The sequence below is a fragment of the Pagrus major genome, chromosome 15 (genome assembly GCF_040436345.1).
Source record: "Pagrus major chromosome 15, Pma_NU_1.0".
Taxonomy (NCBI): domain Eukaryota; kingdom Metazoa; phylum Chordata; class Actinopteri; order Spariformes; family Sparidae; genus Pagrus; species Pagrus major.
In genome coordinates this window covers 5,868,092-5,886,444 of record NC_133229.1, presented here as the reverse complement: position 1 = coordinate 5,886,444, position 18,353 = coordinate 5,868,092, and the positions used below count along the sequence as shown (strand labels likewise).

At 45.0% G+C, this 18,353-nt stretch overlaps 1 protein-coding gene across 2 annotated transcripts in view; it reads left to right on the top strand.

Annotated features, from left to right (window-relative positions):
• zmiz1a (zinc finger, MIZ-type containing 1a) overlaps window positions 1–18,353 on the top strand; it is a 110,336-nt gene that overhangs the window by 66,000 nt on the left and 25,983 nt on the right. For both annotated transcript variants that reach the window (XM_073482294.1, XM_073482293.1), the window contains exons 4-6: window positions 6,208–6,316; window positions 8,944–9,057; window positions 12,216–12,321. In XM_073482294.1, coding sequence (XP_073338395.1) covers window positions 6,248–6,316; window positions 8,944–9,057; window positions 12,216–12,321 — 289 coding nt within the window. In that variant the 5' untranslated portion in view covers window positions 6,208–6,247. The remainder of the gene's footprint in view (window positions 1–6,207; window positions 6,317–8,943; window positions 9,058–12,215; window positions 12,322–18,353) is intronic.

Genomic DNA, 18,353 nt, shown 5'->3' with positions numbered 1-18,353 from the left:
GAGGGTACGGAGGTGGCGTTATTTCGAGCCAACAAGGCTGCCAAAGAGACCGCAGTTCGTGTCATGCCAGTGCTTTTTTTTAGGCCATCTGGGGATATTTCCAGCCATTTATGTGATGTCAAAACAGAACAGAACAGTATCTGATTGCTTGTATTGACCAACCAATCGGACAACCAACCAGAAGGAGTTAACCCTACTTCGTTGATCACATGGAAAGTGAAAAAAATGTAGGCCCTATATTTACATGTTTTTGTGTGTAAGTGATTCATACTTACCAAAAGTTTTGAAATCGGTCCAGTAGATTGCATCAGCCGGCAACCATGACACAGCTATTCTGAGTTTCTGACATCATTATGGAAATGATTCCTGCAAAGGGAGACCTTTTTGCAACTTGAATCACAAGTCTTGTCGAAGGAGAAGTCTCACTCTGAATTCTCTTAAAGGAATTTAAGAATGAAAAATGGAATGCGTGAGAGGTCATTTCAAACCCTGGCTCTTTCCTTTCTTCTGCACAGCTGGCCAATGATGGCGTGGATTGGGAGTGAATAATGTCAGATTGTCTCTTCTGGAAAGCTGTAATTAATTTGCACATCCAGCGCACATGGAGCAACATTAGCGTACAGGCAAATGTCCAATAATGACTCTTCAGTAGCTCCATTTTTGGTCTCCCCCAACTATTTAAGGAAAAATAAGTTAAAGAAAATAAATGTAATCGACAGCAGTTTAGATTATCAGTGAAGAGTCACGAATCAGGATAAAAAAAGAGAATTAGTTGCTTTTTTCTGTCTTCTATCACTGCAAATGTAATACCATGGTACCTTTTAATTGTTACATGCTGACTTAATATCTTCTTTTGGCAATTCACTATCAAGTATTGTAATGTTTTCACTCCCTAATAGAACCCTAAATGTGCAGCGTTCATTAAAGCGAGGGCACCTCTGTGCTCACTTAGTACATAGTGCTCTTTTTGTGATCTCACACATTGAGTGGTGAAATAATCGGCTGCTCCCGAGGGTATCTGGTGGCGCATACCTGTAATACTCCACAACTGAAGCTCCATATTTATAGCCGGCAACAGAGCAGCTCACATATCCCCACATCACAGCTGTTTGCATTGCAGTGTTGGGTGTCACATATCTGCCCGCTGCTCCTGTGGTTGTCACATTAAAACAGAAGATAAACAAACAGCAACATTTAGAGTTTATTTTTTCCACCCCTGGGACACATCATTTCACATTTTTATAGAGGCTGGTGGTTGTGATGCTGTGAGGAGGGGTTGAGTTTTAAAAAGGCCGGAGGGAGCGATGTGGCCAATGGCTGGCTTTGCTGGGAGGGTAAAAAGGGAGAGGGAGGAGAGATTAGCGGAGGAGAGGATTAGCAAAATAATGCGAAGAACAAAACAAGGCAGAAAGACAGAGATGTGATGTTGTGGGGAAAAAAATGAAGCTGAGGATAGAGTGGAGAAAATAAAGGCAAGAAAAAGGGACAGTCTGGCTATGGGAGTTCGCCACTAGAGATAATATTGTATGTGAGAGAGGGCTGGTGGCTTTTTACCGACACACTGAGAGCAGAGATTGTGGGAGGGAGAGAGAGGCCAGCACAGCTGAGTGGTGTTGATTGGCCTGTTTGAAAACACATGAACTGCAGACAGAGAGGGAGAGAAGCTCTGTGCGCTGGGAGAAAGTGTCGCTCTGTGCCGTGCCACGCTGCAGCCCAAACCACATTAGAGCAAATGAATCCATTCCACCTCCTGTTATGGCAGCTCCCGCACGGGGCCCCAGGAAGGAGAAGGGGGAGGGAGGAAGAGTGGCAGGAGGGTTGAGATATGAGGGACGGGGAGAGGAAAATGATAGAACGGAAAATGGAAGGTGGTGGAAAGGAGTTGCATGCTGGGTGGCTCTAATGATGTCTGAGGGCTGTAGAAAAGGGGGGAGCGAAAAGCACATAGCAGTGAGGGGAAGAAAAGCTGTGGCCATGTAACTGAGGATGAGGAGCAGGAGGAGAGAAGGTCTCCCACTGAGTCCAGAGTGCAGGACTTATAGTTGTGATCTCCTTTTCCAGACTGTTGCTGAATAATGATGATGATCTCTGGGCAGGCTTCATCTGGTTGCCCTCTACACTTTACATGCAGAAGAGACCATAGGAAACACAACCAGAGATGCTGTTTTTCATAACATAGCGCACAAACCTGTACTTGTTTAACTTAAACAGAAAATCCTGTTTGCACAGATTATCCTTTTTTTCCTCTAGAGTCTCTAACACCCATTCAAACCAAAGCATGTGGCAATAAAGTGCAAAATGATTTTCAGAAAACGTTCAGGTATGTTAACCCAGAGACTTTAAGCTTTGATGTGGCTGCAGGACTTGTTGATAATTTGATATCAACAGGATCATATTCTGGTGATTATGCTCATGTCATTTTACCATTTTATGATTAAAATGAGCAAATTGTGTTTCAAAACCAACAAAATAAGTTATTGAAGGTTTTGTTTACACAGTGGTGGAAGTAACTAATTACTTCCATCTACTGAAATTAATGTAATAAAGTCATTTTTTGTGGTACTTCTGTCTGTCTGTAATTTTACTCTTACTTGATATGCCTTAAAACCACATTTAAATAATTGAGTGCAGAGTACAATTTGAATTAATCTCTAAACCTTTCATCTGCAATTTTGTAGCCAGTAAGACTGTTCGATCAATGAACGCATGAACAATGAAAACCCTGATATACAGACAAAAACCCCAAACCGTGCAGCAGGTGCAGGTTTGGAGAGGTGACCATGACAGCGCAGGAGTTGGAGAAACAGAAAGCCCTTTGATTGAATGCCTGCTACTGATAATGCATCAAACATCAACAAGCAACTAATACTCAGAGTATGATTGAGAAGAATACTTTGTACTTTTACTCGAGTATCATTGTAATTGAGTAATATGTCAATAATGTAACTGTACTTGTACTTGAGCGCAGACTCTCAGTACACTTCACACCTATGAAGAGTTTGTTCTGATGTACTAACCTTCTCACATACGGTATTTGCTATTTTACATCCATTAGTCAAAAGGACAAGATCCAAATGCAAGGTGCTGTGAAATCCTTTGCACAGCCTAATACTGAGAAAACGTTCAAAAAGTCATGGACTATTGTCAACATATCCTTCTCCGACTTCTATAGGCTGATGCTGTCAAGAAAATGTTAAAAATGATGTGTATATAAAGCAAAAGGAATGATTTGTTAGATTTGTGAGCATCTGCAGTATTTTTCCATGTGTATAGATTGATAAATGCCTTTTTTGTCATAAAGTGTCACAGTGTTGGACATTGTTTGCTGTCTATTAGGGATTAGCCACTGTCCTCAACCCTTGCCTATTTCAGCTCTATTTTACATTGTCGTATTTTTATCTTAGATTATATTCTGTGTACTTGTGTTGCAAACTAGCTTGCCTGAAAATGTAGTATTGATTAAACTGAATGTTGTGATGATTTTAGAGGTGTATTTGCATACATGTGCATCGTCCTGATGTTGAAAAATATCCATATTAATATCCTGACCTGCTGCTGACGTGCTCCTATACAATAATACACAGTGTTGGAGTACCTATGAGCTCCTGTGTAAGCGCTTCAATGCAACCCCTCTGAATGATCACATTCACAAAGCAAGCTGCACTTGACAAAGGTGGTAGTCGTTTGTCTGAAATGAGAAATCACTCATGCTATGAGTGATCACGCGTGTGTGTGTGCATGAATAAGTGTGTGTGTGTGTGTGTGTGTGTGTGCTGCTGATAATGAAGAGATAATTTCAACACTCTCGTTTTCTTTCTCTTTCTCTTTTCCCCACTGAGCCCGGCCTTTCTGCCCCCTCCCTGACATACTCCACTGCTTTTCATATTACTTTGCTTTTGTTTCTGAGCACTTATTTCTTGCCCCACTTCCCTCAGCTTGTTTTGCTCAGGAAAGAGAGAAGGAGGGAAACAAAAAGTGAGACCGTCTATGTGAGAGAATGAAACAGAAGCTTCGTCTGGATGTTGGTATTACTTGTGGTTTGTTACTCCTCTCTGATTCATAGCAGCATCCTCCCACTGCTGTTTAAAGGGAGGTTGTAATATGCACAGCATAATTGGATGTGTAATCCTTTGCTTTGCACCTCTGGTAAGCAGTGCTGAGTGGAGCTGATTAAGATGTTTGCAAGACAATAAAGATTAAGCAGGGCCTGTCTTCATTGTGTGCCTGCTCAAGTAGCTTCAGCAGAAGCCCCAAAAGTCTGAAAAATCTGGAAAACAGAAGGAAAATTGCTCACTGCTGCCTTTTTTTCTGTCCAGCTGTAATCAGTCAATCTGTGGATGTCAACACTTTGTTTCCCTTCCTGTGATGATCTGACAGATTGCTGTTTTATTTCTATAGTAAACAGGGAGGGGTCAGGATGTGGGGCATGAGGAGGGATTCTGCCATGTTTCCACTGAAGCGTTGCCCGTTATGCAACACATTTTTCCCCTGAACAGGTCATCAGCCTGGACAGTCGGTCTGTCAGTCAGGTGGATTGACTTCTTATCTCCGTTACAACGCCACTGACTCACTGAATGCAGTCCTGCCAGCCAGTCGTGTTTCTCCCTCACTCATTTTTCCTTTTCAGGACCTGAGGGCCCATCTTTTCATTGACTCACAAAAGGCCTTTTTTTAGGAGGAGGAGGTGTTGTGTGAGAAGGAGGGGTGAAAAAGAAAAGATTATTGGGTAAAAGAGGCAGATTTCCAAACACCCTCCTCCTCCTCCCTCTTTGGTCTTGGGACAGCAGGAAGGGGAGCTGGAGGAGAAACAGTTAATCAATAGCCACAAGGTCAGACGGCTAGCGCTGGGCAGGAGTGTGCCCTGTTAGCGGTCCGTGGAGCTGCCTGGCTGCTGAAGGGGATTTGTAGCACTTGTCAGGGCTTAAAGGAGCCCTCTCTGGACCACTTGCTCTGGGTGTAGCGTGTGAAAGAGACATGCTGGTTAGCAACAGGAGAGGGAGACATCTGCTGGACGCCAGGAGGCACAGCACAGCAGAATTAGGCCACCCAGAGTCATGGTCACATTATGCGCGGTCAGAGTGGCTTTGTGCCCTGCAGAGCTGTTCTGTAGGGACTTTTCACAGACAGTCAGCAACCGCTGCAGCATCATGTCTGTGTAACCTGACGCAAGGCGTTCGGCCGCCCACCATTTGACCACATTTGCTCCAGAATTCCCCCCTCGCTCATGCCAGCAATGTATCCGCTGATGTTTAAGACTTTGTGCAAGTGCACTCCAGGTAATTCTACTCTGGTAATGCTTAAGCTCAGAGGATTAGTAATACACTCTTATTCTCAAGGTGTTCCTTTGAAGTTTTACCTTCACGCTTAATCAAAGTGAAGAATTCAGGCTTTTGTGTTTACATGCTCTTAAGCGTGTGTGTGTGTGTGAGACAGAGACAGAAAAAGAGTGTGCATACTTGCAATAGTCTTTCTAAGATAAGCCCACCAGACTGAGCACAAACTCCCCGGCTGAGCTCGGCGCTTCCATCGTGTTCGTTCTCTCGCTCTGTTTGTCACAGTGGGGGATCTTGGGGGACCCTTTATCAGTACTGAACAGCTTTCTAGAGCCCTGCCCCCCCCTCTCCCACCTGTGGTTTCTCAGTTTGGCTTTTGTGTGGAGGAATGCGAGGCGGACCAACACTGATGGAGATAAACACAGAAGGGATGGCGAGGGATGGAGGCCTCGCTGGCAAACCAGCAAGGCGCCTATTAATCCAGGCTCTGCCCGTTTCTCCAAGATGGTCCGAGTAGTGCGCACAGGAGCGAAATTGCTCTCTAAGAACAAGATGTATGCAGAAAGAAAGAGATGCTGTGAAGCTGAACTTTATCTGCTGGTAGATGTGGGCATAAATTAGATGTCCACGCCACTCTGATAACCTTGACTGCGAGGTGTGCTTCCTTTTCAAAGGAGATAACAGTCGATGTCCCCTCTCTGTTGCAGCGAGCGTTAGATGAAACAATACAGTTTTCTTTCAGTTTTGTCATGTTTCGGCATGTTTTCTCTGTTTCATGCATTTGCCCAAATAGTGATCTTGAGGCAGATCGAGCTCGTCAATGAGTCAGTGCACCAGCACACCTGAGAATCTGTCAAGCTGCTAAAACGTTGTTTTAACTTAATAAGCTACAAGCTAACTGTTCTAACCCTCATCTTCTTTCTCTCGTTTGCAGAGTAAAGAACTTTTAATGGCGTTCCGGTAGAGACATCAAGATGAACACGCTACCATCGATGGACCGGCACATCCAGCAGACCAATGACAGGCTGCAGTGCATCAAACAGGTGTGTATTAAGAGCCTCTTTCAGCGCTATGCGGACGTGGATTCGAGAGGAATCTGCATTTGCTCTCCTTTCCTACACTCCTTTCTCCTCTCAGCACCTTATATGGGCATCAGTTTTTCTGGCCATTAGCTCCAGTCACACAGATCATGTTGCACAGGGTCATAGAGAGAGAGACGGGGAGAGAGGGAGGCAAATCTGGCAGCGAACACAAGAAGAGACTTCAAAGAGGCGAGCAACATAACAGCCTCCCCCCTCCTCTAGGTCCTGTGCTCCCTTACATCACGTTCCTTACTCTTGACGCATGCTGGCCCTTGTTGTGGTTTTGCTTAAATGCTTCCTTGACTTGCCAGCGTTCAGGACACTCCTCACAGACAGATACAGATAGAAAAGACACAGTCATACAGACAGACATAACCCAGGGCTACCGCCTCTGCCTGTGATTAATAGTCTACAAGAAGAAGTGGCTGGCTGGCAGGCTGTGGGCTTATTTGTTTATGCTATGTGGGTGTGATCCTTTATATCTCCCAACATCCATACGACACCATGCCTTACAGTGAATCGGTGAATGATAGGCCTTTGAGCTCGTGATTATGAGGTGACATATCCCTTTTCTCTGCGCCTGCTGTTAAACCTCCTCCCGTCCCACCCCCACCTGAACTCCTGAGCACCCATTATAATAACTTTATCTGAACAGGCTCATTCTTTGCTCCTCTCCATGTAGCTTGACGTCAAAAAGCCTCATTTCCAAAATGTCAGCGTTTTCTCCAATGAGTCAAATTTTGCAGAATTGACACCACTCGCTTCACAAAGCCTCCTCAATTATTTTCTCAGGCGTCACTGATAAGCCCTAAATAGCCTGAGTTAACACGTCTAGCTTAATAAACGCTCTAATTGTAGTTTGGTTTATATACTCCTCGGCTCTGGCTGTTATAGACTCGTAGTAAACCAGACTTCAAAGGCAGCGAGTTAGTCAGTGAGCTCTGAGCTAGCAGGGTGTTGTTTTGGTTCGGGGAAAGCCGCTGGCACAGAGCCAGGTGTTATGCTGTTTTTCATTCAGCCAGGTAGGCGCTGAACAGCCTGATCCTTGGATGGCCTGAAAAGGGATAAGTCAGTCCATCATCTCACAGAGGACAGTCTGTCAAACGTCTGGCTCTTTGTCTGCTGAAACCCCATCGCTGCTGCTGCTGCTGCTGCCGCCGCTGCCGCTCAGCCCTCTCCCCCCCACCTCCCCGTTCTTGTCCTCATCCAACCCTGAACGGCAACAACAACAAGAACAGCTCAGGCCCCATCCTCCTCCCAAAACTTAGCCTGAGCTATTTCCCTCCGCTGTCCTCCCCCTCACACCAGAGTCGAGGTTGTCAGGCAGAGTCGGTGGCGAGCGCTGCAGCAGGAGGAGCTGTGAGTTCAGATCTAGACAGACAGCCCCTGCTGTGCTAGTTCTGATTCCTCTCGCGCTGGAGGCTGATACGCCTCCCATCAAGCAGCAATAATGCCAGATTATATCACTCATCTAGAGCAGGCTCTTCTCCTCCCTCTCACTCAACAAGAGCATCTCTCGCTTTCTCTCTCGCTCTCCCCGCTTTTGTCGTCGTCATCAGTCAAACCCCTGCGAGAGTCCGCAGCTAACCCTATAATGGCTAATCTTCACATCAGAACAGATGAGTCACTCAAGGCCTCTCTTGAAGCTCATGGTATCGTTGGAGGCTCTCAGAGATTTTCTCTGCAGGGCCTGACATGTTATGCCTCGTTTGCACCCAAGAGTCCCTTTTGTCACACAGCGCCAAAAAGCTGCCCTTTCAGAAAACGCTCACCTCTGCTGCCCCCTAAAGACAATAACTCTACCTTCTCTGCAAGAACACACAAAACAAAACGCTTCAGCTCCAGATGAGAATAATAAACACTTTCAAGTGGGCTCAATCTCGCCGACTGAACAAGCCGCAGCTCTGCGCCATTTCAGAGCTATTAACCTCCTGAGCCGTGAAGAAAGGGAGCCCAATTTTTAAAACCGCTTATTGTGTCCTGCCAGCCTGAGTAGCCTTCAGACACTGGGAAGAAAAGACTCAACTGTTTCAGGCCTCAGTGAACAGGCGAGAGAGACAGACAGAGACTGAAAGAGATTAGACAACACACCAACGGCGCGCATTGAGTCTGCACACATAGCTGCCAGGACCAAGGTTGTTTTCTTTGTGAACAGCCAAGCCAGCCAGTGGACTACTGGTGCCGAGGCTCTGTTACACTCTGAAAACAGGCAATGAATGAGGGCAAGAGAGAGAAGAAGGAGGATTGGAGGGAAAGGTTTGGTTGCTGTGCGGGTCATGGGGGTGAGGGCTGGGTGTTGCCAAGAGAGATTAACTGGAAACACTGGCATCATTGTCGATATGGGTGTGATCTTCTTCCCACAATGCAGCGGAACCCTGAGTGGGCGTACATTGGAAGGAGTCAAGGTCCTCACAGGGTTGCGCAGAAACACAAGACATTAAATCGAGGCAGTTTGGAGGGAGAGCGTAAGGCTGCAAAACTATTTGGTTTCAGTGTTTTTCCAATTTGTACTTAATCTGAAAAAAAAAACAACGCTCATTATTTCCCATTGTTTCTAATGGCTGTCTCTTTTCTCTGTGTTTGCACAGCACTTACAGAACCCGGCCAACTTCCACTCAGCGGCCACAGAGCTGCTCGACTGGTGTGGAGATCCCCGGGCCTTCCAGCGACCTTTCGAGCAAAGCCTCATGGGATGTCTGACGGTACGCAAACACTAATTATGGTTTTTTGTTTGGGTTTTTCAGGTGCTTTTTAGGAGACAGGAGCAAAACAATAATTAGATTTTGGGTCGTTAGGAAAAAAACATGAGCTGATGTGTCCACTTCTGAGGTGTTTATCCTCATTTTGTTTGGGTTAAACCTGTTTTTTTAGTAGCAGTAGTATCCAGCAGTTTATCCAAGGCAGCTGCTTAGGCCGTCGGGGGCCAGTGACACAGGTTAAAGTCCTTGTCACCAACTGCCTCTCTCCACTTTGTGCTTCACACACACACACACACACATACACACACACAATGAAAAAGAGCCCTGAACAGGACTGTGGGTAGCCAGTCACCTCTGGCTATCGCCTTTCAGCTCACCAGCTACCATTCATCGATCTGGGCACAGGGCCAGAGAGCTGCCCTGCACCAGGTGTGTGTGAAAACACACACACACACACTTACATACAAAGTCACATGTGCGAAAGAGGCTATAGAGCAAAGAATTGAACGTTTCACGCGTTTATCGCAGAGATCAGCCTTTGGAAGCGCTGAAGGCACATTGTCCCCAGCTGAAGTGGTAGCGTGAGCAAACAGATAAATGCTCATTAATGTGTAAATCACAATAAAAGCCTCTTAAAGGCTGATAAAGAGCTATACAATGGAGCCCACCACTGAGATCCCTCTCAGCATGGGGCCGTTTCCATCAGCTAAATTGTTTCATCAGGCTCGGAGAGCAAACGGCTTCTTATCTGGAGAATTACGGCACGCAACAAGTCCACGCATTCTTCCAGGGATTTTGCCTTCATCATGACGCTACCTCGCTTGTTATGTATCAGAGTGCTTCTATTTCAATCACAGCCCTTGAGATTTGTTGAGTGAAATTGAATGTCTGCCTCGTGTGGAGACGCCTGTTCCCTCTGGCATGTTGTACATGTGGAGGTCATCCTCCGATCCCTGGTGGAGTATCGACTCTAGAGCCAATAAAAGATGACATAACTGAGCTGTCAGGGCTGCACTGTTAGCTCTGTCTGCTTGTTTTTTTTTACTTTCTTTATGCATGCTGTATCAAGAGTGTGTGGGTAATGTCAGTGCACGCAGACATCTGTGTTATCTCTGCCTCTAGTCCCACAGTTTTCTAAAATCGCCCACTTAGTTCACTCGGAGCTGTCTCTCACATACTACTGTTTCAACAACAAGCGGAAAGAAACTACTAAACTATCAACTGGTTCTTTTTTTCTGAATGGCCCAGTAACCCTTCAGGACCTCTTACAGCACTGTTTTCATACTGACTGGAATATGGGCCTGGATGTACATCCTCAATGGGAGATTATGCTGAAAAAGGCTTATGAGGTGAAACACTGTTAAATCCATGTTGAATCTATGCTAGCCTCTGTAGCTGGCTGCCTGCCTTGTACAAACTGCAGGGCAGAGTCAGTCACGCAGGAAATGAAACGACTGACACAACATGATTCGACCGTTTGTCTGAGTCGTCATCGTTTGCATAATGTGGTTGGATTAGTCATCGATGTTGTTAAGTATTTAACCCTGAAATGACTTATTTGTGTCTCCTAAAAAGATAAATGCTACATGATTCAAACAAATGTATAATCATATCTTGTTCAAAACAATCAAACAACCCTTATTTATTGACATAATTTCATTGAGCACTCAGGCAGCTGTATTACCTGTGACAAAGGCACTTTATGATCACTGCTAGCTGTTATGTTGGCTGTCTTAAAGGCACCCCAGTTGACCTTGTTAACGGTAATGTGTGTTTTGAGGTCAGAGGGAGCAGAGGAGTAGTCATCTGTTAGCAGATAAAAGCAAAGGGGTTTCCCTTCTCATAATGATTTAGCTCGTCTCTCGAGTCCTGTTTAACGTCACTCAGCATCCCCCTTTAACGTTATATTAGAGTCCAGGAGGCTCCTGCTTCATGTCCTATAAATGTTCAACATCTTTTTGAAGTCATTAACACGCTGGTTCCTCTCAGAAATTGGAGGGGAAAGCAGGAGTTTAACCTTTGTTCACCATTTACTTCATGGTCTGTTTGGGTGATTGAACCAACAACCTTAAGTGAGCAGACAAACTGTTCACTTTAGGGCCAGAGCGGGCTTGTTTGAGGATAACCTTTCAGAGGCTCTGCTCGTTCTGCAGAGCGACTGTGGTTTGGCTCTCTCTCCTCTCTTGGAGGTTGATGCAGTCATCAGACTCAACCTGACTGTGGATCAGTGGAGCAATCCAGACTGCAGACTCCACAGTAATCCCACTGTGCCTGTGTGTTTGTGAGCTAAATGGTAGCAGAGGCTCAAAATATTAACACAATTAAGAAAGTGAAAGGATTAAGATAAGATCAATATCTTACAGTAGTGCATAAGAAAAGTGCAATTCACCCACTTTATTATAGTGATGAATGATGTAATAATTTAGAGCTGCAGCGATGAATCAATGATTTGAACTGATTAATTGGTTTGAGTCATTTTTTAAAGCCGACCTTTGATACCTTCCTTCAGTGTGTTAAATGTTTTTGTGCATGTAAAATGTCTTGAAAGTTCAAAAGCCCAAAGTCTGCGGCAACCAGAGCTCCTCTCTCCCACAGAAAACACTGCTTCTGAAACACCTCGTCGGTAGTCCTGCCTTTAATACCGTGACTTCTTGACATCACACTATGTCACCATGTCAAATATTTGCGTTATTAGGCCGATATGTGAAGTGAAGCTGAAAACATGACTTAGCCGAGTGGAGACACACTGAGCGGTGTTGGCTCTGGCGTGTGTGAGCTGACCAATTAGAGAAGACAGGGTATTCAGGAGAGGGCCTTAAAGAGACAGGAGCTAAAACAGAGGGAGGTGGAACACTTGTGTGATTTGTGAGCATTAAATCATGTAAACCTGTTATAGTAGTAACCCAAAATAAAATCATGGACCAGAAAAAGAACATAATGTGTTGAGTAAGGATTCCCTGATTCCAGCTTCTTAAATGTGAATATTTTCTGTTATTTTTTACCCCTCTCTGACAGTACAGACTGTCAGTAGTTTTCAAACATTTTAAGGATATACTAATCAGTAAATTGGCATAATCATCCACTGTGGAAACAATCAGCCCTATAATGATTAATAAACAGAGAGCCTGAAGGATTCTCACTTTCTGCCGCTCTTCCTCCAGGTGGTGAGTCGAGTTGCCGCTCAGCAGGGGTTCGACTTGGACCTGGGCTACAGGTTGCTGGCTGTGTGCGCCGCCAACAGAGACAAATTCACTCCCAAGTCTGCAGGTAAGACCCACCGCTTTACTAAAATGCCAGCAGATGCATGCTCATACATCATCCCATTTACTGCTGATGACTTGCAGGACAGTGGACGGTACAGCGCTCCTTGTTCTTTGAGCTACAGATGATTCTCTTTTTCATGAAATACAAGTTTTATAACTAGTTGCTGAATGGCTTAGATCCGTGATCCTGTCACAAGCAAAAGAGAGAATCTTATAATCATACTAACAGCATTTAGTTCCTCTCTGTGCCTGTTAAAGTTACCATGAATCTGTGGTTTGGAAATTTTTCTCCCAAAGACTGTGACCATAGACATCACACAATAAGCCAATAGGGCATTATAATGTCAGATATTTTTAGTTTCCATTAAACATTAATGTGCTATTGAGATGAGATGTCCGGGTGGTAGCCTCACAGAAACCGTCTATTCAACAGTCTTTCCGCACAGGCCCTCCTCGCTCGTATGTGCATGCACGCACACATGAGGCAAGAGCAGTAACGCTACCCTCAGACATTTATCTATCAAATCCAATCCCCCTCCGATCCATACCTCCCCTCCCCGCCTCCCACAGTCCTGCAGGAGCGGCCTGTTCTTGTACATTTGTCAAAGTGAAATGTGCAGAGGCGGGAGAGACAGAGAGGAGAGAGAGGGAGAAAGAGATGGATGGCTGGGGAGGTGTTGCTGATGTGTGCTGGACCACTCACTCTGCCTGACAGGGACCCTGACAAAGCCGTAGCCAGCCAGTCAGAGCACAGATAAACCTTTGTTCGGCGATTACGTAAGTGGGAGTAGTGAGAGTCAAATATTTTGATTCGACTGTCTGATTTCTTTGTTTTTCTGACAGGGCGCATATGTCACTGTTTCATAACAGGAACTGCAGTGACGGCACTGACAGTAACGCTCTGAAAACTTATCCCATAATTCCTCACACGAGCTACAACTGAATATGCAGAAATGTGTCCATGTCTGCCGGGTTCCTTTTTGTTCATATGTTCCTTCCATATGAACATTTGCTCGAGTTGAATCTCCTCTTTCAGTTGTGGTGGGAAGCATCTTGTTGGGAGGAACTTAAGTGGTCAGACAGACGTCAGTGTACAATATTGATTGCTGTGTTTCTCTCTCTGTCTGTGTTCGTGTGTCGGGATAATGTGATTGTTGTGCAGACACGGCTCGTACTGGCTGGCTGTCTGAGCCCGACTGACAGTCAGAATCATCCTCAGGCCGGCTGATGGTTCTGGGATCTAATAGAGGACAGCACCGGGTTTCAGGAAGGGCTGTTTATGCACAGCGGACAAATGGGAACTGTAGTGTAATTACACGGGTTGGTGGTGGGGGTGGGGTGGGGTTGGAGATATGATGCGGCCAGTCATCAAACGAGGCAGGAAGGCTGTCGGGGTGGGAGGCAGATGTGACTCAAGGCAGATCTTACTCACTGAGCATCCGTCTTACCTCCCTCACAAGGACGTCTGTCTGAGAAAGCAGACGGGAGGGCGACAGAGGAGACGTGATGCACACTTGAACTCAGAGATAGGTGCGTGCGCTCATACAAATGCATCAACAAGGATGCAGAGAAGCATTCAGCTATTACTGCTCCATCAGCTCTGTCTTTATGATATGTTTTTTTTTTGTCTGTCTTTATCTGTGTGTCTGTGCGTGCATGAAAGTGTGTCTAATTGTGCAGCTCCAGCACAATCTTCTGACAGCCTACATGGCGACACAGAGCCGCAGATCTGACACCTGAGAGCCCAGACTGAGGGCCAAGGAGTCTGGGATGCTCTCTGCGGGCTCCTCAGGGGAAGAGTGAGACTCTTAAGACTCAAAGGATCAATCACACTGATGCTTTCTTTCAGAGCATCTGTTAAAGAGGAAGTTGATAAAACAATTATTGCTCCCCTCCTTTTTAACAGTTTGACAACTTGAGTTGCTGCAAAATAAAGTTTACTTGTGTATTTTTCAGAAGGTGGAGCTTTGATAGAACATTGGCATGATAAATGATAATCTACAAATTTTTATTAATGTCTTTCAATTAGCAACCTGCAAACAGTGCCGGTACACAAAATAGACACTGAATATATACAAACACATTTGTAATAATGTTAATATCTGTGCAGCCTTGAGTTGAAAGTCTGATTGTTGATCTTTTTAAACTAGTGCCTGACTAATGTCTGAATTGTCATATTGATATTTCAGCTAATATAGACAAATGTTTTGCAGTGATCCCTCAAATCTGATTGTCTAAAATGACTGAACAGCAAACTTAACTGGGAATTTAATACTACTTTTTTTACGCTTTACAATCCATAAACAGAAAGTTTTCATATTGGACCACATCAGCGGTAATACTGACTAACTGATATATTAGTTGGGGTGTATTTTAAATACTTGGTATCAAAAAAGTATTGAAGAATCGATTCTTACAACCTTATTATGAAATACAAATACTAGGTGGTAATGAAGACTATTTACATAATAATAACTAAATATGTATTAAGTACTCAGTAATATCTGACTTTTAGTTAGTGATTTTAATACATTTGCACTCCTCCCACCAGAAAAGCACAAACTGTTGCCCTGTGCCACCCTTCCAGTGAAATGGAGAGATTTTCAGCACCAGCAGACTGCTGCCGATGAGCTGTCTGGAGACTGTGACCCTGCAGTGAGGCCTGTGGGATTAGTGTGTTGCTCTAATCTGGAATCAGCCGGTGAAGAGACTTATCTGCTGTTAGGCGAGCTAGCATTAGCACTTTTAACCCTCAAAGCCCAGCGTTAACGCCGTTAGCATATGGCTGTAGCAGCTAGCCTTGCAACATTTAGTCGATGCTCCAAATGGAACGAATTGCATGTTTAGATTGTTTCGTGTGGTCTTGCTTGGTCTTTTTTCAAATCCTTTAAAATCCACAGTCCTTTTTTTTAAAAATCTTCTTAGACCTGTTATATTTTCCTCCTAATAATCTGGAGTCTGCTACATGCAGACGTCCTGCTGCGAGGTTCATTAGATAATAGGTGCGCTGCTGCCCTACAAACACACACAACCCTAATAGACTCTGAGCTGTTGGGTTACCGTGAACTTCAGCAGACAACAAATCAGATTAGCCACATAATCTCTCAAGGGTTTTACTGTTTCCTTCCTCAGTGAATCTGTCACCACGCTCACAGCCGTTCATTCTCTTTCTTTAGCTCCAATAATAACCCCACAAAATGATCATTATGACGACTTTGTTGGCTCTTCTGTGGCAGTGTCCCCTCTTAAGTTTTAATGAGATGAAAGTGAATGTTAAGTGCGGCTCAGTTTGTGTATTATGTTTTCGACATGACTTGACACGCTCTGGATTAGCTCCTCCCTGGAATGAACGCTATGTTCTGAAAAAGCTCCTTTTAATGTTTAAGTCAGATGCAGGTTGCTGCTTGTTCTTCGTCTGTCTCGCTTAAAAAGAAATAATGATTCAGTGATTTATGCTGACATCACGTGTTATCAGAATTCACACAGGAGGTGAAGCTCCAGTGGTGAATACTTCACTGAAAATGGTAAAAGAGCAACAGATTTTTTAAAGATCTTCCCAACTGATAGTTGTCTTTGATGTTTTTATGTTAGATTTCCGGCTTCTGCTGATTAAGAATGAGTGTTTGAAAAACAATATGACGATTGAAACTGGTAAATTCCCTCTGACAGACTCCCTCTGACATTAAAAAGAGATAGTCACGGCAGAACCGTCATCGCTCGGTCAGTCAACAGAGCGTGCTCACAGGGTGATCTGGTCTTTCACATCAGGAAAACAGCCACACTGCTGTGTCAACAGTGACAGAGAACTTCCAGGGTGTGGCTGTAACTCACCCCGTGTCCTCCGGAAAAACACACACACACACAAACACACACATAAAAAACCCACTTCACCAACACATAACTCCCATTATTCAGCTGGCAGTGCAAGAGAATGAACTGAAAATAAGTGCTCCCATTAGACTTTGTGGAGACTCATTGCACAGTGTGTGAGTGCTTCTACACACACACACACACATGCACACACACTCACCTCTCTCTTCCTTTGGCCTACAACATGTCTTCCACTTATCTGTCTCAATTTACGTTCACTTGATTGATTTTCTCACCCCGTCTTTCCTTCCATCTTTGAGCTGTGTGTGTAGAACTAGAGGAAGGTGTAGGCATCCTTTGTTACTGACCCAATCAACCTTACAGACTTTTATATTTAATTACTGCTGAGTAAGAGCAGCGCGCTGAATTATTAACAGGAAACAGGGTTTATTTTTAGCAGGCGGGCCTCTCCTCTGACACTCTCCAGTGGTTCGCCTTAGATGATGAAACCCCTCTGCAACCCAAAACTACCTTCAGAACATCACTGTTAAGTTTATAGAAATAAAGCTCATGGGGAAATACTAAGCTGCATTTGCTGCCTCTAGCTGATTGGGTGCTCTATCACTTGCTTCCTAATTGGTTTGGTTTACACAGTTGCAAGTAAATTCATTATGGTGATATCCCAGCAGTCGCACTCAGTACACAGAGGACTCTTTTCTTGTCAAAACCGGATGAGCAAATGATTCAAATCCTCCTTTTGTTCAGGGTTGACTGATCTGGCACCCACACCTCAAGAGGACTCAACCCCCCCCAGCCCTATCAACCCCTCAGGGGCTTTTTAACACACCCTTTTCAAGTTATATTTCTGTCCAACAATGCCTCAGTTGTGTGTGTTTCGATGCTGCATGGGATATTTGTGAAACTGTTGACGCGAGTGTGTCTGTCACACAAAAGCCACACGAAAGGCAAGTTCCTCTCTGCTGTCACAAGGCCAGTGGGCTTTCCCGCTCTTTGGCTGCACGGCACATCTCAACATTATTGCTAAGAAGAGGGAGAACGATGACAGCACAGGTCTTTCCGGTTCATTCATCCAGATTGTTGGGTTATGTCAGGGGCAGGCGAAGTGGAGCTGAACTCTGATTCACCCTCAACCTGCCTCCTCTTTGATTCAGTCGCACTCAGATATTCGGCTCGTCTCTGATGTGTCTTGTTGGTTGGATTTACAGAGTGGCCTCTGATGAAGACAGGGTGACGCTGTCAGGTTGTCCGGAGAATCCCCCTTTCTGATGCCGTCTGCCTTTGAATAGATTGATTTTCACATCTTTTACTTTCTTCTTCTCCCACTTCCTCTCTCTCATTCATTGGCTTCCAGCCAGCCCGAACAGCATTTTAAACTCCTCCCATGTATGCAAGTTTGCAGTCTGAGCTTGCAGGTTTTTTTTTTTTTGTTTCTTCTGTTTTTTTTTTTCTCCCCTTCCTGAAAAATGCCGGTCGTATTGCCAGCTTATGATGTGTGCATGTGTGTTTCTGTCATGGCATCTTAGAGAAACAAGGCAAAGGAGACAGACTAGGCCGAACACGTCGATAACAGCACCTCACGACAGAGGTGAGAAGCACTAGAATATCTTGCCTTCTCTATCTCTACTCCTGTTTGTCTGCGTCGGCTCGTTGTCTTTATCTCTTCCTCTCATCCTCGCCTGTCTCCTCTGCTCCCTCTGTCTATTTCTCTCCCTCCCTCCCTCCCTCCCCCCCCGCTGTCTCGAGAGTGGGTTGGAGCCGGTAGCAGGTACAGCAGGAGCCCATTAGTGCGGAGCCCCGCTCTGATTGGATAAGCCGGAGAAACCGGGAGACTGCCTCTGAATAATTGATGTGCATTGTGCAGACGCTGGACAAGGGAAAAAGACAGATCAGAGAGCAAGGCAGGAGAAAGAGAGTGAGCAAAAGAGAAAGAAAAAAAACCGAGAGAGAGAAAGACAGGAGAGGAAGTAAGAAAGAAAGAGTGAGCAGAGTAAGGGATATGTGCAGAGAGTGACAGTGATAAGGCGCAGGCAGGAGGCTTGGAAGCAGCAAAAGCTTTGAGAGTTGCCACTGGCCTCTGCGGGAACAGGAGCATTTGTGACACTTGAGTCTTTTCTCTGCGCTATGAAGGGAATGAGATGAGATGTGCAGGGACTTTGCTTGGCTCTGGGTAAGTGCGTGCATGCATGTGTGTGAGTGTGAGTGTGT